General features: G+C 35.4%; 2 protein-coding genes and 2 non-coding genes across 5 annotated transcripts in view; 3 read left to right on the plus strand and 1 right to left on the minus strand.

Annotated features, from left to right (window-relative positions):
* The window catches only part of LOC134846979 (tektin-4-like), a 145,278-nt gene that overhangs the window by 41,385 nt on the left and 76,867 nt on the right, over positions 1–27,026 (plus strand). The gene's annotated exons all lie outside the window — the stretch shown is intronic.
* On the plus strand, positions 1,076–25,237 carry LOC134846962 (very long chain fatty acid elongase 4-like). Of its 2 annotated transcripts, none has more exons than XM_063864422.1 (7): positions 1,076–1,354; positions 9,893–10,040; positions 10,147–10,334; positions 10,402–10,476; positions 23,088–23,259; positions 23,899–24,026; positions 24,343–25,237. In XM_063864422.1, the coding sequence occupies exons 2-7, from the start codon at positions 9,995–9,997 to the stop codon at positions 24,610–24,612; spliced, it is 879 nt and encodes a 292-aa protein (XP_063720492.1). In that variant the 5' UTR covers positions 1,076–1,354; positions 9,893–9,994; the 3' UTR covers positions 24,613–25,237. The 2 variants fall into 2 exon arrangements, with proteins under 2 accessions (XP_063720492.1, XP_063720491.1); XM_063864421.1 differs by lacking the exon at positions 1,076–1,354 and adding an exon at positions 1,361–1,669.
* Positions 12,179–12,250, plus strand: Trnac-gca (transfer RNA cysteine (anticodon GCA)). Its single transcript has one exon. It is a non-coding gene; the product is annotated as a tRNA-Cys (tRNA).
* On the minus strand, positions 21,650–21,721 carry Trnac-gca (transfer RNA cysteine (anticodon GCA)). Its single transcript has one exon. It is a non-coding gene; the product is annotated as a tRNA-Cys (tRNA).

Genomic DNA, 27,026 nt, shown 5'->3' on the forward strand with positions numbered 1-27,026 from the left:
ACTTTTTTGACCGACCAGCCCATAAATTTTTGTAGAGGGCCTTTTAGCGCTGAAATTCATTGAACTTGAGAAGAGTGTGCGCAATTGCGGGCAGTTTTTTGAAAAACTCGACCGAGGCTCAAGCAGTTTTAGCAACTAACGTTATTTTTCCGACTTTCGATACGAAAGTAACGGAATATTTGTGCTCGGGGTGGATTTTTTTTTCATCAGACAAATATCTACTTTTTAACTAGCCATTTTTGACGGAATTTTTAAATATCATTCAAAAAGTTTTGTTGTCCTGAGCTCAAATTTGAAAAATATTTTACCTGTGATCATTTTTTGCAAAGTTATGGGGGTTTAAAGATTGCCATTTTGGTCAATTTGGGACAATTAACGCGCGATATATTTCTTTTTTTTTTAATTTTGTTACATTTAATTTTTTAATGTTATTACTGCTCCATAAAACCTTAAAAGGCAGACAGAACATTCAGGGCTTCGCCCTGATACGAGCAGTCTTGTTCAATTTGTGTTCGTAGAGCAATCAGAAAAACAATTTGATTGGCATAGAAAAAAAAACAACAGTTGACAAATTTCTGTTTAAATTCTCTACCCAATCGAACTAATCCTTATTCCTTGTTCCGCGCCTGGATGTGAATGAAGCTTGAGACAATTCTCATGAAAAAAAAATTGCTGCGTGCTTTTCCGAAAATTGTTTTTGATTTTTTCCGGAACTTATGAAACTTAGATTAAGACCATTTCAGTTGGTTCTAGTTTCCGAAAATGGTTTTCTGGCCTTTTTTCTGATCAAGCAAATCGCAAATTAAATGTTCAAATGTCATGCAGATCTCAGAGACTTCCTTTGAAATGCATTATGAAACTTTTATAAATTCTGTGACGTAGGAGAAACATATGACGCTGTTTTTTGGCCTCGTTAGTTTTTTCAGGCAGGAAATTGAGCACAAGGATTGACTGTTCTTGTTTATTTTATTGGATCAACCTTTGTGAAAAAAATAAAAGGAACATTAGATTTTTCTTTTGTTTTGAATCCAGATTTTATTTATACAAAAACATTGTTCAGCTTAAAATGCATATATTTTGTAAAACTGTTTTGTTCTCACACGTTTCCATTGCGCGTTTTTGATCAATGACGCACACGCATTTTTAGATACTTCAATAAATTAAAGTGATTTTAAATGAGACGTTTCTAACACAAAACGAGATTTATCTTGTATTCTGTTTGAGCTATAAAATTAAGATAAAATTACGTATATAAGCTTTGGGATTCATTATATTTGGCTCGATTGTTTTGCGTGACTTGAATTGGCAAATCTTTGAACCTAGACTGACCTTTCTTTCCATACGCCTCACTTCGGTAAGCTGCTTTTCGATTATCCAATGTCAAGTTCAATATAAAGAACAGAATTCACTCTCTGAGGGCAAATAAGAGTGGTGGTCATTTTGATCACTTTGATGAGCCAAGGTCTCTTATCGTTCGAGTAATCAACTGTACCTAACTTGGTAAGACTGCTGTTCAGTTCGATCTCATAAGCTAGCTGAAGCTTTACTTGATCATACCAAGTTAATCCCGCTGCGCTCTTATCGCTGTTTACTTTAGTAATAGAGGTCCGTTGTTGTTACTTTGGGTTCATCTTTGTCCCTAATTTTCCATCTGAGTGGAAAATTTCAGGTTAGTTTTCTGAACATGCATCTCATTTGTATAATATTCAGTAAAAATTGACGCGCTTTTTTTGCACAGACCCTTTGAGGAAGAAAGGAAACAATTAAATGAACCAATAGTTCGAATATTCTACAGAGAGACCTTTTTTAAATTGTGCTGAGTATAATATCAAAACCACCTTATAGATGGCAATTGAGCAATTGAATTTCAAAAGATGTCTTTGCTCTACAACTTTTTTCTTGGAATTTTTGGAAATCTAATAATGGCTTTTCCAAAGTTTATTGTTTGGACCAGTGAAAGTGAAGATGAGCGTTGTATTCGGGAGTGTATCCGTCCCAAATTTGATTCACTTAAAATTAAAAACCACAAACAAACATCAGATGGGATGGATAGATAAGTCATAATAAAGCTATTTCATTTTGAATTCGACCAAAAAAATAAAATCTCTCAAACGATTGCTTTGGTGTCCGAAAAAGTTTGAATTTTTTTTTTGAGTTTTGATATAACAGTGAAAAATTACCCTTGTATTGATTCAATTTAAGCTAAATTAGTTCATTTTTCCTATATGGTTTGATCAAGCCATTGATACTTGCTTCTAAGCTAGCGTTCAGTCTAACTGCCACATGCCAAAAAGGCAGCAAAATAAGAGCAAAAAATTAAACAAGTCTGAAAAAAAGTTTTTTTTTGTCAATTTTTGCTCTGTGGCCTTAAACTTCTGTGCTCTTTGCGCAGCTACCAGCATTTTGTTTTAGATCATAATATTGCAAAAATAGCCGAGTTATTGAGACTCTGTGTTTTTTGTGCAGCAACCGGCCGTTCTTGTTTTGTTAATTTTTTTTATAGTATTTGAAGTTTGAATTGTTAGAAATTAATCTGGCCTGCTATTTGTCGTTATTTGTTTTGTTTTCTTGTTGGGTATTTTTCCGAAAAGAATTGTTGCCCTGAGCTTAAATTTGAAAAAAAGTCACCTGCGATCATTTTTCGTAAAGTTATGGGGGTTTAACGATTGCCATTTTGGCCAATTTGGGACAATTAACGCGCGATATGCTTCGCGATATTAACGCGTAAGCAGAGATTTAATCCGTCTTAGAAATTGTTCCAAATTGGTTGAAAGAAGCTTATTTACCATAATTGATTTGTTACAAGGAGCAAAATCTTTTCTTTTGTAGTTTATATGGCGTGTGGGGGGGATGATTTTCACTGAAAACTTTTCAAATTTTTGAATTTTTTTTCATTTTTTCTTTTTTTTAAATTTCTCAATGATGTTTATGTTATTACTGCTTCATAAACCTTAAAAGCCAGTCGGAACAATCAGGGCTTTGCGTTGATACAAGCAGTCTTGTTATTGATAAATAATTAAACGTTAAAATATTCCTTCATTGTAGAGAGATTCGATACTAGCTACCATAGGGAAAGTGTAAAGCCTCGTATCAGCTGATGTTCATGAAACGATTTGATACTTATAGTACAAATGATGAGCATATCAATGCTTCAGAACAGATTTTTCTATCAAGCAATCTGCTATTGGTTCCTGATCGAGCATGTTTTGAATATTCAAAGAGCTTTAAGCTCTTAATTGGTCTCAAAAAATCAGAACATATTTCATAAACACGGAGACAATTTGATAGATTTTTTTAATAAAGAAATAATACAAAATTTCAGTTTTCGTTTTTTTTATTACATTGAACTTGTTATTGTTATCTACATTATTACTGCTCCATAAAATTTAAAAGGCAGTGGGAAAATTCAGGGCTTTGCCCTGATACAAGCAGTTTTGTTCATTTTTAAGCTGCTTTTTCTGAATTCCATAGTTCAGAGGAGTTCGGAAAAAAACACTGATATGAGTTTGAGGTTTCTTTTCAATTGGTATTGAAACAAACGAATTGAACTTTTCCATTCCAGAGTTATTGTTCGGTTTTTCAAAGACAATAAGGAATATATAAACTCGGGGTTGTTTATTTGTTCAGACCAAATTTGAAAAGAGATTTTGCGCTGGGGGTTGATCGATAGGTAGGGTTTTTCGAGATAGGTTCGCATTCACGAATATACTAATCAGGTTTTCCGTTCCCTCTGGAACGAGTCAATTCTAAACTGCTCGTTATATACTTTATTGCTGAAAAAATTATTCCACAAAAATTATTCCAAATAGAATTGAGGCAAGCTAATTAGTCTTATTTATTCCATACACGACTAGAAATTAATACTTGAAAATTTGATTTTATCAGCCTAAAACTCATAGTTTTTTCGATATTTCATTGACCGAAAACTATTAGAGGTCAATTAAGGGACAGTCGGAGCATTGAGAGCTTTGCTCTGATACCAGCAGTCTTGTTGAATATTGAAAGACAATCAATCAACAATTTGCTATTTTAGAAATTTCTGACCAATTTTAAACAGAACCGCTTGTATCAGACAAAGTCCTGAATGTTTTAACTGCTTTTTGACAATTATGGACTATTTTTGCTTCAAAAAACGAAGAAAAAAATTATAAAGTGATACATTTGCATAAATCAAAGTTTTTATAAGACCAAAAAGCATGCCTCATTTCAATTTGAATAATTTCTCAGACGAATAAGATCTCCGCTCACACATCTTAAAAAAAACCCATAACTGCGCAAAAAAAGATCACAGAGAAAATATGTTTTTAATTTTGAGCTCAAAGCAACAATACCTTTTGAATGATTTTTCAAAAAAAACTGATTCGTTTAAAACCGAAATTTGTCTAGAGAGAAAACATGTTTTGAGAATTATATTTTTAGTTACGAACTCAAGGCAACAATACTTTTCGAATGATATTTCAAAAAAAGTAACAAAATTGGCTAGTTTAAAAGTCAAAATTTGTCAAGAAAAGGTTTTAACTTGTTTTGAGTTTTACGGAGAGAGCGGATGAGGAGGTTTTGAGAACTTAACGAGTTGGTTAAATAAAATCAAAGAAAAATTGAGAAAGAAAAAGTTGAAGTGGAAGACTTACTTAATCTGACCGTCAGTTTTTTGGACCAGTTTCGAATACTTTAATTAGAATCCGAGTTATTGCTGAATTGTTTTCAAGGTGATAATCAGTTGTTTTCTTCGAGGTAGTCCGAATTGACTGTGAAAAAAGACCCTGTGCCAAGTTCACTTCCACTTTCTAATGTGGTCGGTACAATAACAGAAAATAATAGATTTAAAAATGTATATCAGAACTCTGTTATTTTTTGAGAGGAAGGGCTGAAGATAAGCTTCGAGAATTACGTTTTTTTAGATAAATTAATGCTCGAAAAGAAAAATGCGCTCTGACTGTTGTTTTTTCAGTAATTTTTCAACATTTAAATGACACTTAGAGATTTTTTATTGCTATTCAGATCATTACAAAATGTGTTTGACCTTGGTTTATCACACGAACATATTTAAACTTGAAAAAACATGCAATTGAAAAGTTCACTTTCACTCTGGTGAAAACAAGAGGATTAAAAAATTAAGGTATGGTCACTTTGTAATAAAAAGAACAATTTTTTTTGTTCATTATGATCAAGTGCAATCCTCGAAAAAAAGCGGAAAAGAAAGATTTTTTTGGTTTTTATATTTGGTAGCAAATTTTTCAGACGTAGCTCAAAAAATAAAAATTTTATTATGATTTTTTAAGAGAAGTTTTGATTTTTTCAAAGGCATAGATATCTGCTGGAACAGAAAAAGTCGAAAAAGGGTTCTTGATTTTGAGTAGAAACAGTCAGAACGTTTTTGTTTATTCTGTCTTCCTATTTGATAGATAGCCATTTAATTTGAACTCGAATAAAACTGCTCGTATGTGGGTGAAGCTTTGATTCGTCCGACTGCCCTTCAACGTCAATTAAAAAACTTTCAATTTAATAAAATATTGATGACGCTTTGAAAAAAGATGAGGGAAAACATGGTTAGGATTTTCTTTGCCATATCCCAGACATTATTGTTCCGACTTTCGAAGAAAACCGAATTTTTATGTTCGGTGTGTTTTTTATTCAGTCAGATTTTGCCGACTGAAATAACAGTTTTCAATAAAAAATTTTATTCATCATTGAAGATATTGAATTTCTGAGTTCAAATTTAAAAAGATATTTTAACTCCGATTATTTTTTTTAAAGTTCTGGGAGATTGAAAATTTCCAAATTGGCCATGTTCTGTACTAAATCATGCGCGCTTTGAAGAATTAATTTATATTGCTGATAGCGTAACGCAAATTATTTATGCGTGGCGAGTTATCCCGCACAACTAAACCGTTCCAAATTGAATTGAGGCTAGCTAATTGGTCATATTAATTTCGTACGGCTCAACATTTCACACTTTGATATTGTCCAACATTTATAGTTTTTCAACTTTTTCTTTCCCAAAAACTATTCGATTGGAATTAAGGGACAGTCGAACATTCAGTACTTGTGTGTAGTATAAAGTGTTGTAAGCGTCCAGAAATTTGTTACCCAGAACAAGTGGCTCGCCTCAACTCAATTTGGAACAATTTATGAGCCAGATTAGGTTGCCATTTAGCCTTTAATAGCACGAAAAGTTTCCATAAGTTGACAAACATAACCACATGTGAAATACTAGCTCACTGAATTTATGGTGATTGCGTTTATAATACATTTGCTTGTCCGCAATGAAATTACTTAAAATCAAGATAAATTGGTTTCGAATGGTGCAAGGAAAAGGTTTTCGTTGCTTGTTCACAGTTGTCATCCTGTGTTTTTATCTTCAAACATCTCATATTCTTCGAAATAATATGCAAGTGGTGTCGAATTTCTAATATCATAGGAGTCAGTTATGCGCGATGAAAGCCCCAGTTAACAGCGTGTGAATATTTAGAATGCCATTCCAATTGTGTAACCGTCCTCAACGCCGAGGGATCGCCATTTGGATCTTGTGCCTCTGATGCAAATGTTGGTTGCCCTTAGAATAGCGAATGAAATTCTACATCTCACCCAGCAACATGACACGACTATATGGGCGGTCCCATTTTGATGCCAGACCATCTGCTAGTCGTTTGAGGAAAAATGTGAACTCTGGTGCCAAAACACCATCTATTGAAGTGACAAGTGGAGTGAACGACATGTGCTTTTCTTCACAAGCTGGTCCATACTTATTTTTCTTCTCAATCTCTGCAGTTTTCAGTACATTCATGGGGTTGCGGTTTTGGTAAGACGGAGCGTCAGTGTCTGTAACACGGATGTCGAACGACGCAGCCGACTGTCTATCCCAAACCCCACGAGCTGAAAGATCTGCAATTAGTGCCGGGGTTCCATTTTCTACATCTGGTTCTTGTACGAAAGGTTCTCTTTTCACATCCTTCCACAAAATTGAAGCAAGATCGCCCACTGCGTCTCTTATTTCGTTGTGTCGTAGTGTTACCAGTCCGCCCTTCTTGCAAGAAAGTGCATGCTGTAAGTCAAAATCTTGTTGACATCCATCGCATCTCGAGAAAGAACGTTTGAGTGGTTTTCTGTACCTGACACATAGAGCGTCTCTGAACTCTGTGGCTGACAAATCAAAATTATCTTTCAACAAGGGCAGCGAAGTTAGCCACAAGGAACAGTTGTTGTCGATTATTCTCCGGATCAATCGTTTCTGATCTGCTGGTAAAACTGCAGGCAATTCATCGAGTTTATCTTTGTCCACATCATTTTGTTTCTCCTCGTGGTTTTTTCTTGCTTCTCTCATCTTTGTTTTGTGTAGAGTTTGGTCGAAATCATCTTGGAGAAGGATCGAACTCACGAGACAGTCGGTTGCTTCACGTGAAGTGGAAAATGGTAGTTCGGCACCTTCTATTGGATTTCGCACACCTAGTCCCCCTCTTTTGACAGGAAGTGAATACAAAACACGATCTGAGTGTGTGACACTAGAAATTCCTAGTAAGCTTGGCAAAAATTTTTCCTCCAAGATCTTCTCGAGAGGAGCAAACAACTGCGACGTATCTTTGACTACTCTCTGGACAAAGTTCCATTCGCATTGCAGTGATCTTGTTAATCCAACTAAAGCAGCTTGAGGTTCTTTTTCTGCCACTTTGGACAACTCGCCAAGACAATCCAACCATTCTTGGACCTTTTTTAAAGTGAAACGAATTTTGCCTTCATCAGAGCCAATAAATCCGCCCAAATATCTTCTACCTTCAACTATTCTGATGCCGAACCTGTCAAACAATTGATGAGCTTTTTCAACAAAGTTCGGGTGAACAACCAAATAACTTTTGCTTGGCTCGGGGTAATAGCCATACTTCGGGCCGTTTTCAGTCAAAGATGACAACCATTCAACCAGGTTTTCTAGTGCGCCGAGAGCTCCCGAATCATCTGCATACCATGTTTGTAAATACTTATCTCGGTCTTTGAGTGATTCTATGATTTTATATGCTCTTTTTTTTTCGAAAAAGTTGAGATTTAAAATTTTCAGTCAAAAGACTAGTTTTAAAGTCAAAATTTGTTTCTAGAAAGAAAACGCCGAGCTTAAATATTCCGCCGCCTTTATCAAAATAATTTTGATAAAGGCTGCGGAAATTTTAAGATTTGATTCTTCACGCAAGGATATACACTATTCACAGTGCCGTTTTTGAGTAACTATTTTTTCCAAATGATTCGGGACAATTAATTACTCAACAATGGCACTACAAAAAGTGTATACCACTGCTTTGTAATCAATAAAAGTTTGTCTTCACGCCATTGAATTTTTTTTCCTGTGAAACATTCTTTTTAGCTCAGATCGAGTTCGTTCAAGTTAGATGTACGCCTTAACTACGGAGCATTTATATAATGAGGTTTTGGAGTATAATTTTGTTTCTTCAATTTCATAATTTTTGTTCATAAGCGGGAATTTTTTTTACTGTTATTATATGGTGGAAAAAAAATTTTAGGAAAAAAAATTGGTAAATTAGTTCAAGTTTGCGAGAGCAAAAACAACTAATGCAACAGCAGCCATAACTTTTGTATTTTGAAGCATGATTAGCCAAATGCTGTGTAAGAGTCAAAGAATGGTTCAATCAAAATTACCATTATATGAAATTTGAGAAAAAACTTTGTTGCCTTACTTTCGCAGGGTCGTGAAATTTGTTTCCTCAGAAATAATAGTTGAAAATTAAAAAACCACTTGGACTAAGAAAGTGACAAAATGTCACCCACTTATGGTAGAAACAAAAACAAAAAACGACTGCTCGTATCAGGGCAAAGCCCTGAATGTTCCGACTGCCTTTTAAGGTATATGAAGCAGTAATAACCTGTAAAAATTAAATGTAATAAGTAAAGAAAATTAAAAAAAAAATTTTCTAAAATTTGAAATTTTTTATGAAAATCATCCCCACACACGCCATATAAAGTAGAAAAGGATAATTTGGGTCCTTGTAACAAATGAATTCTGGCAAATAAGCTTCTTTCAACCAATTTGGAACGATTTCTAAGACGGATTAAATCTCCGCTGACACGTTAATAGCGCAAAATATATCGCGCGTTATTTGTCGCAAATTGGTCAAAATGGCCAAAATGGCTATCTTTAAACCCTCATAACTTTACGAAAAATGATCACAGGTGAAATATCCTTTCAAATTTAAGCTCAGGACAACAATACCTTTTGAATGATAAAAAAATCTGCCAAAAATGGCTAATTAAAAGTCGAAATTTGTCTGAAGAAAAAAAATCCACCCCGAGCACAAATATTCCGTTACTTTCGTATCGAAAGTCGGAACAAAAACTGTTCTCATTTAAATTTCACAGGTTTAGCTGATGCATTTTTTTCAGCTGATAAATCCAGTTTTAATTTTTTTGTCGTTTTGAAATCAATTTATTAACCAATTTGGGGTTTCTTTTGAGAAAATATCTTAACCTATGTAAATTAAACTAGCGTTTTTTTAATGTTTCTTTTTCGTTGCACTTTGAAAGATGTATGATATTGTATCCTCAACTAATGCACTTAAATTGTTCAATCAAGCAATAAAAATGCCGGATTGACTCAAACGAACCATCTTTATAGCGAATTATTTGCTTGTTTATTCACACTGTAAATGTTTTTCTTCATGCCTGCGAGAATTCTTCAGTTAAACGGTTTCAGCAATTTCAGCTCGTGCTTTTTTGTTTGCTGAAACACAAGCGGCTAAAAGCCAATATTTCTAACTTACCAGCGTAGTTAATTGGCTTTACAAATACACTTTCCAATTGAACGGAAAATGCAGAGAAAAGTGGCTTAAGTGAGTTTTTTTATATTATTCTTGTTATTAGACTGTGAAATGTTAAAACTCATTTTTTTCAGCATCCTAAGTGTAGAAAACATCACTCTACTTCATTTGGTGGAATAATCTTTAGCCGCGATATACCAAGCAATACTTCAAAACTCAGGACAGCACAACCAATTATGAATTTGATAGGAGCAGCGCACAACTTCACGCTAAATCATCGCAGTAAGTCTTAAAGGCGCTAGTTTTGCTAAAACTTTTCTGGAAACGTTTTTCATAAGTAGAACGTTTTTTTTTGTTTCTTGGGATTTAAAAAAATTTTCAATTTCAGGTGAATTGAGCAAGGATTTTTTCCTGCTAGGAGACGTGAGGTCTATAGCCTTTTGTGTAGTGGCCTATTTGTACATGTGTTTCTATGGACCTCGATGGATGCAGTCGCGGAAAGAGATGCACATCAAACCCATTATGCAGGCTTACAACATCTTAATGATTGGGATTAACGCTTATATTGGATATGAGGTTCTTATAGGAAAAAATATTATGTTTTTTTTGGTAATCTCAAAGTTCTTCACATGAAATTTTTCAGCTCCTCTCCACTATATCGGGATGCAACTGGCTTTGTGAGCCTGGAGATTTTGCCGTGACCCCTAGAAATACACGGGTTAGTTAGAATTTATTGATCTACTTCTACCTTCATCAACTGTAACCTGCTTGAAACTTCATGCGCCGTAAACAAACATTAAATAAGACTGCTGGTATCAGGGCGAAGCCCTGAATGTTCCGACTATTTTTAAGGTTTATGGAGCAGTAATAACATTTAAAAAAAATTATTGTATTAAAATAAAATGAAATTTTTTTTCCTAAAGTTTGAAATTTTTTATGAAAATCATCCCCCCACACGCCATATAAACTACAAAAGGATAGTTTTCGCTCCTTGTAAATATCAATTATGGCAAATAAGCCTATTTCAACCAATTTGGAACAATTTCTAAGACGGATTAAATTTCCGCTTACGGGTTAAGAGCGCGAAATATACCGCGCGTTAATTGTCCCAAATTGCCCAAAATTTTACAAAGTCGATTTAAAAGTCTACAAAGTCGATTTAAATGTCTAAAAAGACTCACTAAAATCCATCCGAATCTAACTTAAATCTATTTTAAATCGATTTAAATCAATCTTTCTTGAAACTTTTGGACTGATTTAAGCGTCTTAAAAATTGATCTAAATCGATTTGGATGGATTTTCAGACTCACCAATATTTTTGCTAACACAGCAAAAAAACATACTCTTCAGAAAAAAAAATTGAAACACAGATGTTATAGAATTCAAAAAATTGATAATCATAAATCAGATTTTAAGCTCGAAACTATGCAATGAAATCATAGAAAATTATGAATGTAAATCAGATTTTGAGCCAAAACTTATGAAACGAATCATGAAAAGGGTCCATATAGATCAGTTTTTGAACTCCAAATATTCAAGGAAATAAAAAAATTTTATCGGTATTTTGATCTTTTTATTTGGTTTTTTATACTACAATACGCTATGGATGTAAAATAAAAAATGATAAGCAATGAATAAATACAATAAAATTTTGAAACATGAAACTCGAATAAAAAATCAATTTAAATCGATATAAATCCGTTTTGATCCCCTTAAAAGCAAAATTGAATTAAGACTGGAAAAATGGATTTAAGTCGATTTACAATCAACTGGGATCAATTTTTGTAGCCTGGATTTACGATCAATTAAAATCGATTTTAAATCGATCCAAATCAATTTTTTTTATTTAATCTTCGTACTTTTTCATAATAAAATCGATCCAATTTTATTCAACATAATTTTTTCATACCAAAGTCGATCCTAATCCATTTTTGTCAGTGCGGGAACATATTTGTAATTCACATCTAATCTAGTAAAACCCCTCTTTATGCCAGAAAATTGATGCTCATGTGAGGTGGTTGGAGGTGGAAAAAGAGCCCAAGCGGCTAGAAAGGTCTAAAAATGATTTAAAGCTTTCGGTTCACGCATATTTGGTCATCATGTTATTTTCCATCTTTCCCACATTTGAATTTCAAATTTTAGTTTTTATTTTTACGTGGTCATCATGTAATGAAACTTTGCAGTGTTAAAAAACTAACTACTCTGAACAAATTTGTTCTGCATACCTTACACAGTGAGATCACGCATTCAGCCATAGTAACACGTAAAACAACTAAAAATAATTGAAAAACTGACATGTGGGGAAAACTGGAAAAAAGCCGATTTGTCATTCCTTTTGGTAAGCAAACTCTTGCATCAGTTTTGCTAAATAGTTTCCTTGGAAAAACTTTCAAATTTGCAATGTTTCGTTACCGAACAATGGGGATATAGCTCAGTGGAAGAGCATTCGACTGCAGATCGAGAGGTCCTCGGTTCGAACCCGGGTGTCACCTTTTTAAAAACACTTTATCTAACTTGGTTTTTTGAGCTACGGTCAAAATAAACTGAAACTTTTTGCTGCATTAGTCGAGTGTTTTCGGCCCCCAGTTAATTAAGAGTATTTTTATATAGGTCTTGTTTATTTTTTTTTGTTTTTTTTTCAGGAAAAAGCCCCTTCAAATTTGTTCATATTATTTTTGATTTTTCGCGGTTTGGCTTGTGATTTGTTTGTAAATTTAGTGCATTTCTATTGTTAAACTCCATTACCGAACTGCAAAATTGTGAAGGTGACGAAAAACGTGATCGACCTCTAATTTCGAAAACGGAAAATAATTATCAGGTTTCCCAGCGAAACAAAAGTTGACCCAGTTTTCTCGAATTGGGTTGATTTTAAGATGAAAGTGTCCATCATAATTTGTTCTGCAAATTCAAAGAGCTTTAATTCCATCTATTTTTTTCTTCGAAGTTCAAAAATTGAAGATTAAAAAAAATCGCTTTTTTTCAGTTTCTTTGCGTTCATTACTCTTTTCCAACTTTCAGTTGGCTACGTATAATTACTTTCCGAATATATGCACAAAAATACACCTGGGAGAAAGAACGTCAAAACCGTTAAGGCCGTCGAGTGACTTCTCAGGAGCAAAGATTGATTTTTTTTCCAATTTTGCACGCCTCACACAGCTTGTCAAAGAAACAAATTTCGTGTTACTAAATGTAATCACAGAAAAAAAATTCCAAAATCTATTGCTGTTAATACTGAAAAAAGATGCAAAAAATGCCGAAACTTTTTTGCTAAACAGTAATGGCTAAACTAACTCAACTTTTTGTGGTTTAAAACAAAACGGTGCCACAATGATAGACAGGTTCCTAGAAAAAACTACTATGATAGACAACTCCCGATTAGGCAATTATATTAATATTGCATTTAATAAATTGAAACCTAAATTGTGCATAATTTAAGCAAGTCACATATCTTGCAAAACATAACATGTGTTAGAAATTTTTTGATATGGAATTGTTATTGGATCCCGTTTAAATGGATCAAATAGCTTTTTGCAAATTATATTGTGATTTCGAAATCATCAATTGGATTTACTCAATAATACACGAAGTTTGAATGGTGAATGGTGATGTTTGACTGACGATTTGCTAAAAAAAAATACATAATTTGTTGAAATGTACTGTTGCATATCCTTGAATTGTCACCTTTCTAATAATCATCATCAATTTTTGCGAGCTATAGACAAACTTTTGTCAAAGCTCTGTTTTTTTGTCAAAAGACGTATTTACTGCTTGTAGACTGGAGGTATACTGTAAAATGGAGTCGCAATTTAGTCTGAAGATGAGTTGCAATAGTGTGGAAAAAAGTTGCGACAGTCTGGGCCCAAGTCGCGGACTTGGAAAATATGATCCCAGAAAAAACTCAATGAGCAATTTTTGTAAGTGAAGGTTTCTAGTTGTAGTGACTACTAAGCACAATGACCTCTGAAAATTTTGAGCTGAATTGTCTAACAGAAGCCTTTACATAGCTAGCTACAAGGAATTGAGTTGTAACTAAAAGTCGCGCCCTTTGCGGTTAAATTGTCTTCGTTCGTAACGGTAGCCGTTATTGTTTTTGTCCGCACCGATTGCGGACCACTTTTCCTGAGTTGCGCCGGTCACGGACATGTCTTTTTGGGCTACAAAGTGTGAGACACCAAGTTTTGATAATGACAGTTTGGAAATACACAATTTTGCTACATTCTGGAAATACCAAATAGTTTTTTGGTCGATGTAAAACAACTTTAAAAAAATATATTTTTAAATAAACGAGAGGAGGGTGTAGAAAAGTCTTAGTTTATGCACCACGTAACTACCCGAGTCGAGGTGCTCGTCTTATGTTTCGACTTTGAAAATCGAGCAACTGCAGTTTTGCTACTAAAATTCCGCGGCCGTGAAGCAATTTTAAGTCAAGCACAAAGTCGAATTATACCCGATTTGGGTCGAGAGTCGAAACATATCCAAATTGCGTCGAGAAAATTAAAACAAAGGTCTAGAAAATCAAAACATAGACCGAGCACAACCAAAACATACCTGATTTTGGCCGAGAAAGTTGAAACATAGTTCGAGCACAACCAAAACATAGATCGATCAGGTTTTTCTTGACAATTTTGGTACCATTTCCTCAAACCGACAATATCAAAGAAATATCAACAAAAGGGGGGAAAACTTCAGGCGCAATAGAAGCCGTCTCTTTTTCTGAGTTCTCCGATTGATATTGGAACTATCAAATGCAATATAAAAAAAATTAAATATTCATGTACGAAATTTGAAATAAAAGTTTAAACCGGATGCGTTTTCACTGAGAGACCAAGAAAGTCTTTTCAACGGTTTGGTGCAACCACAGCCGACAAAAAAGCGAGTAAACCCATTTTCCCATTTTTGGTCGAGAAATTCAAACATATCTATGCGGGGTCAAACAAATAAATTTTTAAAAAAGGTGGGTCGAGACAGTCGAGTTTTGGTCGAAAAAGTGTAAATATATCTGAACTGGGTCAAGAAAAGTCGAAACATAACAAAATTTGGCCCAGAATTCGAAACATATCGAAATTCGGTCGAGAATAACAAGACTTACCTCAATTTGGTCGAGAATATCGAGTTATATCGAAATTTGTTCGAGACGGTCGAAAAATACCGGCTTTTAGTCGATAAAGTCGAAACATAAATCGAGCACCTCGGCCCCAGTATAACCCATGGATTTCATTATTACACGAAGTTTGAATGGTGAATGCTGATGTTTGACTGACGATTTGCTAAGAAAATTACATAATTTGTTGAAATGTACTGTTGCATATCCTTGAGTTGTCACCTTTCTAATAATCATCATCAATTTCTGCGAGCTATTGACAAATTTTTGTCAAAGCTCTCTGTTGTTTTTTGTCAAAAGACGTATTTACCGCTTGTAGACTGGAGGTACCATTTCCTCAAACCGACATTATCAAAGAAATATCAACAAAAGGGGGGAAAACTTCAGGCGCAATAGAAGCCGTCTCTTTTTCTGAGTTCTCCGATTGATATTGAAACTATCAAATGCAATATAAAAAAAATTAAATATTCCTGTACGAAATTTGAAATAAAAGTTTAAACCGGATGCGTTTTCACTGAGAGACCAAGAAAGTCTTTTCAACGGTTTGGTGCAACCACAGCCGACAAAAAAGCGAGTAAACCCATTTTCCCATTTTTGGTCGAGAAATTCAAACATATCTATGCGGGGTCAAACAAATAAATTTTTAAAAAAGGTGGGTCGAGACAGTCGAGTTTTGGTCGAAAAAGTGTAAACATATCTGAACTGGGTCAAGCAAAGTCGAAACATAACAAAATTTGGCCCAGAATTCGAAACATATCGAAATTCGGTAAAGAATAACAAGACTTACCTCAATTTGGTCAGAATATCGAATTATATCGAAATTTGTTCGAGACGGTCGAAAAATACCGGCTTTTAGTCGATAAAGTCGAAACATAAATCGAGCACCTCGGCACCAGTATAACCCATGGATTTCATTAATACACGAAGTTTGAATGGTGAATGCTGATGTTTGACTGACGATTTGCTAAGAAAATTACATAATTTGTTGAAATGTACTGTTGCATATCCTTGAGTTGTCACCTTTCTAATAATCATCATCAATTTCTGCGAGCTATTGACAAATTTTTGTCAAAGCTCTCTGTTGTTTTTTGTCAAAAGACGTATTTACCGCTTGTAGACTGGAGGTACCATTTCCTCAAACCGACATTATCAAAGAAATATCAACAAAAGGGGGGAAAACTTCAGGCGCAATAGAAGCCGTCTCTTTTTCTGAGTTCTCCGATTGATATTGAAACTATCAAATGCAATATAAAAAAAATTAAATATTCATGTACGAAATTTGAAATAAAAGTTTAAACCGGATGCGTTTTCACTGAGAGACCAAGAAAGTCTTTTCAACGGTTTGGTGCAACCACAGCCGACAAAAAAGCGAGTAAACCCATTTTCCCATTTTTGGTCGAGAAATTCAAACATATCTATGCGGGGTCAAACAAATAAATTTTTAAAAAAGGTGGGTCGAGACAGTCGAGTTTTGGTCGAAAAAGTGTAAACATATCTGAACTGGGTCAAGCAAAGTCGAAACATAACAAAATTTGGCCCAGAATTCAAAACATATCAAAATTTGGTCGAGAATAACAAGACTTACCTTAATTTGGTCGAGAATATCGAATTATATCGAAATTTGTTCGATACGGTCGAAAAATACCGGCTTTTAGTCGATAAAGTCGAAACAGAAATCGAGCACCTCGGCCCAAGTATAACCCATGGATTTCATTAATACACGAAGTTTGAACAGTGAATGCTGATGTTTGACTGACGATTTGCTAAGAAAAATACATAATTTGTTGAAATGTACTGTTGCATATCCTTGAGTTGTCACCTTTCTAATAATCATCATCAATTTCTGCGAGCTATTGACAAATTTTTGTCAAAGCTCTCTGTTGTTTTTTGTCAAAAGACGTATTTACCGCTTGTAGACTGGAGGTATACTGTAAAATGGAGTCGCAATTTAGTCTGAAGATGAGTTGCAATAATGTGGAAAAAAAATGCGGCAGTCTGGGCCTAAGTCGCGGAATTGCAAAATATGATCCCAGAAAAACTCAATGAGCAATTTTTGGAAGTGAAGGTTTCTAGTTGTAGTGATTACTAAGCACAATGATTAGGCTTCAAAATTCTGAAAATTTTGAGCTGAATTTTCTAACAGAAGCCTTTAAATAGCTAGCTACAAGGAATTGAGTTGTAACTAAAAGTCGCGCCCTTTGCGGTTAAATTGTCTTCGTTCGTGTCGGTAGCGGTTATTGTTTTTGTCCGCACCGATTGCGGACCAATTTTCCTGAGTTGCGCCGGTCACGGACACATCTTTTTGGGCTACAAAGTGTGAGACACCAAGTTTTGATAATGACAGTTTGGAAATACACAATTTTGCAACATTCTGGAAACACCAAATAGTTTTTTGGTCGATGTAAAACAATTTTAAAAAAATATTTTTTTAAATAAACGAAAGGAGGGTGTAGAAAAGTCTTAGTTTATGCACCACGCAACTACCCGAGTCGAGGTGCTCGGCTTATGTTTCGACTTTGAAAATCGAGCAACTGCAGTTTTGCTACTAAAATTCCGCGGCCGTGAAGCAATTTTAAGTCAAGCACAAAGTCGAATTATAGCCGATTTGGGTCGAGAGTCGAAACATATCCAAATTGGGTCGAGAAAATTAAAACAAAGGTCTAGAAAATCAAAACATAGACCGAGCACAACCAAAACATACCTGATTTTGGCCGAGAAAGTTGAAACATAGTTCGAGCACAACCAAAACATAGATCGATCAGGTTTTTCTGGACAATTTTGGTACCATTTCCTCAAACCGACAATATCAAAGAAATATCAACAAAAGGGGGGAAAACTTCAGGCGCAATAGAAGCCGTCTCTTTTTCTGAGTTCTCTGATTGATATTGAAACTATCAAATGCAATATAAAAAAATTAAATATTCATGTACGAAATTTGAAATAAAAGTTTAAACCGGATGCGTTTTCACTGAGAGACCAAGAAAGACTTTTCAACGGTTTGGTGCAACCACAGCCGACAAAAAAACGAGAAAGCTCATTTACCCATTTTTGGTCGAGAAACTCAAAACATATCTATGCGGGGTCAAACAAATAAATTTTTCAAAAATGTGGGTCGAGACAGTCGAGTTTTGGTCAAGAAAGTGTAAACATATCTGAACTGGGTCAAGCAAAGTCGAAACATAACAAAATTTGGCCCAGAAAGTCGAAACATCGAAATTTGGTCGAGAATAACAAGACTTACCTCAATTTGGTCGAGAATATCGAATTATATCGAAATTTGTTCGAGACGGTCGAAAAATACCGGCTTTTAGTCGATAAAGTCGAAACATAAATCGAGCACCTCGGCCCAAGTATAACCCATAGATTTCATTAATACACGAAGTTTGAATGGTGAATGCTGATGTTTGACTGACGATTTGCTAAGAAAATTACATAATTTGTTGAAATGTACTGTTGCATATCCTTGAGTTGTCACCTTTCTAATATTCATTATCAATTTCTGCGAGCTATTGACAAATTTTTGTCAAAACTCTCTGTTGTTTTTTGTCAAAAGAGGTATTTACCGCTTGTAGACTGGAGGTATACTGTAAAATGGAGTCGCAATTTAGTCTGAAGATGAGTTGCAATAGTGTGGAAAAAAGTTGCGGCAGTCTGGGCCTAAGTCGCGGAATTGCAAAATATGATCCCAGAAAAAACTCATTGAGCAATTTTTGGAAGTGAAGGTTTCTAGTTGTAGTGATTACTAAGCACAATGATTAGGCTTCAAAATTCTGAAAATTTTGAGCTGAATTGTCTAACAGAAGCCTTTAAATAGCTAGCTACAAGGAATTGAGTTGTAACTAAAAGTCGCGCCCTTTGCGGTTAAATTGTCTTCGTTCGTGTCGGTAGCGGTTATTGTTTTTGTCCGAACCGATTGCGGACCAATTTTCCTGAGTTGCGCCGGTCACGGACACATCTTTTTGGGCTACAAAGTGTGAGACACCAAGTTTTGATAATGACAGTTTGGAAATTCACAATTTTGCTACATTCTGGAAATACCAAATAGTTTTTTGGTCGATGTAAAACAATTTTAAAGAAAAATTTATTTTTAAATAAACGAGAGGAGGGTGTAGAAAAGTCATAGTTTATGCACCACGGAACTACCCGAGTCGAGGTGCTTGGCTTATGTTTCGACTTTGAAAATCGAGCAACTGCCGTTTTGCTACTAAAATTCCGCGGCCGAGAAGCAATTTTAAGTCAAGCACAAAGTCAAATTATACCCAATTTGGGTCGAGAGTCGAAACATATCCAAATTGGGTCGAGAAAATTAAAACAAAGGTCTAAAAAATCAAAACATAGACCGAGCACAACCAAAACATACCTGATTTTGGCCGAGAAAGTTGAAACATAGTTCGAGCACAATCAAAACATAGTTCGAGCACAATCGAAAGATAGTTCGAGCGCAGTCGAAACATAAATCGAGCACAGTCAAAACAGCCGTCGAGCACAGCCAACCAAAACATAGATCGATCAGGTTTTTCTTGAAAATTTTGGTACCGTTTCCTCAAACCGACAATATCAAAGAAATATCAACAAAAGGGGGGAAAACTTCAGGCGCAATAGAAGCCGTCTCGTTTTCTGAGTTCTCTGATTGATATTGAAACTATCAAATGCAATATAAAAAAAATTAAATTTTCATGTACGAAATTTGAAATAAAAGTTTAAACCGGATGCGTTTTCACTGAGAGACCAAGAAAGTCTTTTCAACGGTTTGGTGCAACCACAGCCGACAAAAAAGCGAGTAAACCCATTTTCCCATTTTTGGTCGAGAAATTCAAACATATCTATGCGGGGTCAAACAAATAAATTTTTAAAAAAGGTGGGTCGAGACAGTCGAGTTTTGGTCGAAAAAGTGTAAACATATCTGAACTGGGTCAAGCAAAGTCGAAACATAACAAAATTTGGCCCAGAATTCGAAACATATCGAACTTTGGTCGAAAATAACAAGACTTACATCAATTTGGTCGAGAATATCGAATTATATCGAAATTTGTTCGAGACGGTCGAAAAATACCGGCTTTTAGTCGATAAAGTCGAAACATAAATCGAGCACCTCGGCCCGAGTATAACCCATGGATTTCATTCAAAATATTTCACCCGGGTTGAACTCCATTGACCAAAAACGCTTATCATACAATTCCATAAACTAAATCTATGAAAAATACTAATCATACAAATTTCATACATTTTGCTAAAGTGGTGTCATTGAATTTTTGAGGAGTTTTTTTCATGTTTCGGCATAAAATTCGGTTTATCGTACTAAATAAAAATGGAAAACTTTTTTAAAAAATGCTAATCATACTATTTCCATATATGAAAATTGTATGACTAGCAGGGGGGACTAGGATTTTCTCGAGGGGGTCGGACTTTCAAAAGATTTTCAAACGATTTTCTGAGCTCTCCTAAATCACTGATTTTCTGAGCTCTCCTATAAAGACCCCTCCTGACCAAAGTTGCTGCGTCGCAGGCACAATTTTGAAAAAAAACAGGCCAGAAATGGCATTTTTAGGCAATTTTTGGAAAGTTTTAACCAAAAATTTGCGTTTTTTTGGCGCGCGTTCATTCCCCTTCTCCCCCCCCCCCCTCAAAAGTAATATATATTGGCGCCTAGGGCGTCATGAGAAAATTTTACGGTCCATCACCAAAAACGGATATCTCAAAATAGTACAAAGGGGGAGGACCCTTTGGGTCGGCAGGCGGTCAAATTCCTGAGGAGGGATGTCCCAAATTTTCAAAACAATCATCACTGAAAATTTTTGCCAAAAATTAAAAGTTTGATACTTTTGTTATATTATTTGGCTCTTTTTCCTTTTCCCCTCACCTGCAAAATTTTTGGAGTCATTTTTCTGTTCAAATTGTCGGATTGTTACAAAATTTGGCATACTGATTAGGACATGACAAACATATTTGGTCTTCATAATCAACCTTGTAAAACCATGCGTTACACCAAAAAATCGATGCTTATGTGAGGTGGGGGAAAAAGGAAAAAGAGCCTATTATTTGTGTAAGACACAATTACGACATTTCAAGCCGTGTCCAATGCATTATTTATAGGAGACGGTGAAACCTTAGGTTACTCTACGTTTGAGTAACAAGGTTTTTGTCTCTTGCGTTCGATTACCAACACAACCAAAAATTTTCGAATAATTAAAATGTAAAATAACAATATTTTTGATTTCTGAAAGTAGACTAGTCATACAATTTCCATATATGAAAAATTACTAGTCATAGACCTTTCATGCAATTTTCTGTACTTATGGAATTGCATGAAAAGTTTATGATTAGCAATTTTCCATATATGAAAAATGTATGGCTCTTTTCCAGTCCCCCCCCCCCTTTCAAATTCAATACTGAAAAGTCTATTTAACATTGTCATAATGCAATGAAATTGGCGTGGTGAACAAATCGACAATTCTGAACAGATTTGTTCTTCATACTTTACAGCGTAACATCACGCATTTAGCCGTAATAACACGTAAAACAAACATAAAACTCGGTATTTTGAAAGGGGGGAACTGGAAAAGAGCCAAATGTATGATCAGCATTTTTGGTCAACCCGGGCAGTTTGTTAATTTAGCTGAACATTCATCAAATATAACCCGACTGAAAGCAGAAGGTTTGCTCTTCAGACCTCCTCACCCCAATAGACAACAAAATTAAGTCCAAAAACACCGAAATTTGGTCGCGATATTCTTATCATAAAAAAGCAAACCTTTGCGCAAGATGACCGTTTGGCATATCGCTCATGAAAAGGGGACACCCGGGTTCGAACCGAGGACCTCTCGATCTGCAGTCGAATGCTCTACCACTGAGCTATATCCCCATTGATAGAAAGCGAAACATTGCAAGTTTGGAAATTAGTCGCAAGAACCATCAATTGAAACCCTACTGATTTGCAGAAATTTGGGCTCTTTTCCAGTTCCCCCCTTTCAAAATACCGAGCTTTATGTTTGTTTTACGTGTTATTACGGCTAAATGCGTGATGTTACGCTGTAAAGTATGAAGAACAAATCTGGGCTCTTTTTCCTTTTCCCCCACACCTGCAAAATTTTACAAGTAAAACTTTTGTTCATATTGTCCGATTGTCATGAAAATTGACACGTAGACTAATTAAGCCTTGACAAACATATTTGGTCCTCATCATTAACCTTGTAAAATTACTCGTTACACTATAAAATTCATGCTCGGGAGGGGGGAGGGCGGAGGTGTGAGGGGGGAGGGCGGAGGTGTGAGGGGCGAGGGCGGAAGTGTGAGGGGGGGGGGGGGGGCATGAAGATCAGTTTCAGCATGCAACCAATTTTTTTTAAATTATATTAACAATGTGATATCTGAAGACCAAATGTGCATGCGAAGAAATTTTTGCAAAACAAAACGGCAAAGGGTGGAAATGGAAATAAGCCCAATACTTTAATATTCAAAAAGTACATATTTGCATAACCATTAGACTACTTGATTGAAAATCTTAAGACGGTTTGATAATCGATGATTGGGGAGCGACTCTTCTATCCTTTACCTTCATCAAGTTTTAAAAAAATTCATTCTGAGCATATTATATGTTCATATAGATCAGTATCGCTAACAAAAATGGTATTAAGACAAATGTTATGGGCGTTCTAAAAGAAGCTGTACTTTGTGTTTTTACGCGCGCGTCGAACGAACGCAATTATTCACTCAAACCTTCCAAAAAGTGGTCAAAAGTTTCATATCAAATGGTTAAAATTTCTTGCAAAACCGCCCCTTATAAACATTCGTGCGCGCAGCACTGCCTCAGCATCGATCTTTGGATCTTTGCTATGTCAATCTTCCGATTCTTGTAAGGACTGTTAGAGATGCCGCACACTTTTCAATAGCCGTTAGATTTTATGAATTGGTTCGCAGTATCTAAATTTCTAGCCTGGAAAGGGTTTTATAGTCATTGCTAAGAAATTCTGGAAAAACCGAGTTGCGGTAGTGACGGTATGTAGTCAGGGTTTCAGTCAATAAGTGACGTTCTGGACATATGTCGCGAACGTACTGGGTTTAAGTCGCAATTTTCCGAACACTGGCGCAACCATCGCGGCTCAAATCGTGACGTTGCGCGACTCAAAACCTAGCGCAACTGCGAAACTTTTGGCGCGCCATCAACTTCGCTCAGTCCTGTTCGGTCGCGCCTTAAACTGCAGACCTCGACATGGTTTTTGTGTTTTTAGCATGCTCGGGCGCTGTGGCTGTACTACATCTCGAAGATCATTGAGTTCATAGACACTGCCTTCTTCATCGTGAGGAAGAAGTTCACCCATGTCTCCTTTCTTCACGTCTACCACCACGCCAGCATGGCAGTCCTCATGTGGACCACCACCACTTTCTTCCCCACTGGAGACAGTCAGTACTATCTATATCTTTTCCGCTCGTTACATTTTTTATTTCCTCATTCTTAGGCCAATCAAATCAAAGTTTTTGAGATCTGCCGAATCCTCATGTGAAGTGAACACAGGGGCGGATTTAGGAAGGAAAGGGTGGGGGGGGGTTGATGGGGATTCAGCTCCCTCACCAACCAAAAAACGCCCCCTTTGGTATTATTTTTTGACATCGGTTTTTGGCCGACCAACCCTTAACTTTTGGAAAGTTTGATTACAAAAACTGCGCTTTTCCTCAAAATTAGAATATTGGCATCAGAAGCACCATTACAAAAGTTTAGGGTTGGTCAGCCATAAAGGGCTCTCGTAAATTAGTACCAGAAACAGTTGGCAATCAAAACTGAGGAGAGGGGTTCGGAGAAGATTTAATAACAAACAATAATCAAAACTAAAACTTTCCTAATGATTTTCCTAATTTACCAATTTTCAGCTGAGTTCACGAAAATGAGTTTCATTTATCTTTCGACGATATTTTTGTTTCATAATGGTTCATAATAACTGTTTTTTTTTGAAATTTTTTTTTCATTTCAGATTTTCAGATAAATATAGCCTTCCCATGTAGTGCTTGTATTACTGGTGTAAAATAGAAAGGTATGTGTTTCAGCATTTGGACCGGTCCTATTCAACGTGGTGATCCACATCATCATGTACAACTACTACTTCTTCGCCGCCTTGGGACCCCAGTACCAGAAGTACCTCTGGTGGAAGAAACACCTCACCAAAATGCAGATCGTAAGTTGTTGTTCATTTTTGAATGAAGACCGAATTAAAAAAAAACTGAGTGCAGTCTTGCGAACGCGTAAAATTAAACTATCCGACCCGAACTAAAAGCAAAAAGAAAACAAAGGCTAATTTCAAGTTCTTTAAAATTTATGAATTTTATTCCAGCTTTGCTTGCCGGAAAATCTTTGATAGTTTGATCCCATATCTTTACGTAACATGGAATCTTATAGTATGGTCTTTTTTGTCCGTGGCTTTTATTGCTTGCGGTGTTTTGTGCCCTTTTGTTTCATCATGGACTCATTGTGTGTGTGTTTGGGGGGGTTAGGTTCAGTTCTTCCTGATCATCCACCACAGTGTGAGTGCATTGTACATCAACTGTAACCCAGACTACAACTTCATCTACTACTTCCTCTGCTTCTACATGACCTCCTTCGTCTGCCTATTCCTCCACTTCTACATTCGATCATACATCAGAGGATCGAATCCCAAGGATGCCACCACCAACAACATCGACAACAAAGCAACATCCAGTCTCGCCAACGGCTCCTCCAAGGACTCCAACGTCGGCAGCGTCCACGACAAGAAGCAGGAATAGAACAGTTGGATTTGGAACCAAGGTCCCAAAGAGACTCGCAGACGCCGGGATGTCAAAACACAATCAAATGATGAAAAAAAAAAGAAAAATTATCAAATACAACAGACAACAAAACGAACTCTTCACTATGACAAAATGATCATCATACTTTGACGTACAATCATTTGAACTCACGTCAAATAGCATTGCCTTATATTATAACAATAACATATACACTGATAACTTAATGAGAACATGCAAACTGTGTTTCTCGTTGCAAAAGATGACATCTTAGAATTCCCTGAGTTGGTATTGTATTGTAACTAACTGCAATATTGACTGAAACTAATTTGAAGACGGCAAATTTGAAGTCAACAAAAACATTCTGCAATCCCGTTTCTCTGTGTTTTCTTGATGTGAATTTTTGTCTCTTTTTGAATTATTTCAACGAATTCCATATTTGGAAGCAAAGTATTAGCTGCTTCATTATTCGATATAAACAATCTGAGTTTTCCGATGAACTCTTATTTAGCATCAGACAAAAAACTGACCAAGTAATATGGAATGTTTTTAATAATATTATTACCAATGTGCTTGTGATGTAATCAAATGTGTTCTGAAAATTGTTGAAATTCAGCAAACATTCTTTTTATTCTCAAAAATGAATTTTCGAGCTGCGTCGTCTCTTTTTTACTGCCCTGAAACGTTTTTTGTTTCTAACATTTTTTTAGTTATTCAACTATAACCCATTTTAGTCTGAGCTCGAAGTTTCTTTATAATGTATAGCATAATGGGACCATTTATAGCAGGCGACTATTTGTGACAGATGACAATTCGTAACATTTGAAACCATGTTTTGAAATAATTAGGTTAAGCAGCAAACATTGATTTACACAAACTAGAATGAATAATCTTTGCAAATGTAAACGCAGCGGAACAAGCATTTGCTATTTAACAATGCAGCGTTCAAAACTGGCTTCATCCAAATATTTTTTTTCTGAAAATCGTAACAAAAAACTACATCTGCCGGGCTAAAAGTCTGTGGGAAAAGTCGGATATGAGGAGTCTTGTTTTCTTTAGATTGTAACCCGTATCCGTTTTCAGATACTGTAGACTCTCAAAAACCTAGAAACCCAAAATATTTTATTTGTTAAAAAATAGAGGTCAATTTTTGTCAGTCTGTTAATGTGGAACCTGATCTAAACTACATTTTATGATTGGATAAATTAGATATTTTACCACTGTAAAGTATTTAATATTAACCAATCATGATCCATCTAACTAACAACCCACTTATTTGTAAGTGCTGAAATTACTTGTAATTTCAGCACCAGAGAGATTTGAATTTAACTTAGAAATTAGTTGACTCTCCAAGAAGACTTCAGCAACCGCAATAAACCAGTATACCCTAGATCTATTGAGCCTAGCAGAGACTAGTTAAACAACCTGAGACTAGATAGTATAAGAGTAAGATTAGGATTGGTATTAGACTAAGAAGTTGCACGAATCTATCCGGCCGAAAATAAGATAGCGTGACGAGCAGACGGTGTACCCTATCCGAAATTACTCTATGAGTTATACACCTCGGTCATAACTCATCTGGTGCGACCATAAGTCTCGAACAAGACCTTAATAGCTTAGAATTAACCAATAATAGATTAGAATTTAGACAAAACATTTACAAAATGTTATACGACAATAATTTAATCGAAATGTCTCTACGACTCAATAGATCAGAGCCAATATTCCGAACGATAACAGAACTACCCGGAATTGCAAGAAGACCTCGAACCAGAGACGACATACGACAAAGTAGAAACTTACCATATAGTTATATGATAGTTCGGCAAAAGCCAACACAAACTTTTGTATTTAGAATATTACTAGCAATGAATTTAGATTTTCATTTGCAAACATAAAATCTTGAAGTCAATCTTCAAAATCATTTCAGGCGCTAAACCAAATTATTAATATACAATAACGATTGATAAGGAGATCTCAGATCGTTTTCCTAAATTCTGCAGTAATATACAAAACATGTTTGAAAAATATTTATTGAAAAATCAAAATGAAAATTAGTAGCATGACAATAAATGGTTAGTAATTATAAATCATCCTGTTGTTCCAGCTTCATCACCTAAACATAACAGCATTCATAAGCTCACTAATATCATAAAAACACTAAATCTTTTCTCTACACAAATTTAAATCATTATTAAAACTTAAATTCACTTAATTTTAAAATCAGATCATCAAGGCTTATCCTTGGATCTTAAATCATTTTCTACTTAATTAAATTTAAAACTTGATCATCAAGGCCTATCCTTGGATCAAAAAGAACAACCTTGTTCTCCCCCACCCACTTAACTAGTGTCTAACGACCTCAAACGTCGATTCACTACCCAACCCTTTCTAAAAACCCAGGACTAATAGAA

The sequence above is a fragment of the Symsagittifera roscoffensis genome, chromosome 5, assembly GCF_963678635.1.
Source record: "Symsagittifera roscoffensis chromosome 5, txSymRosc1.1, whole genome shotgun sequence".
Lineage (NCBI taxonomy): Eukaryota > Metazoa > Xenacoelomorpha > Acoela > Convolutidae > Symsagittifera > Symsagittifera roscoffensis.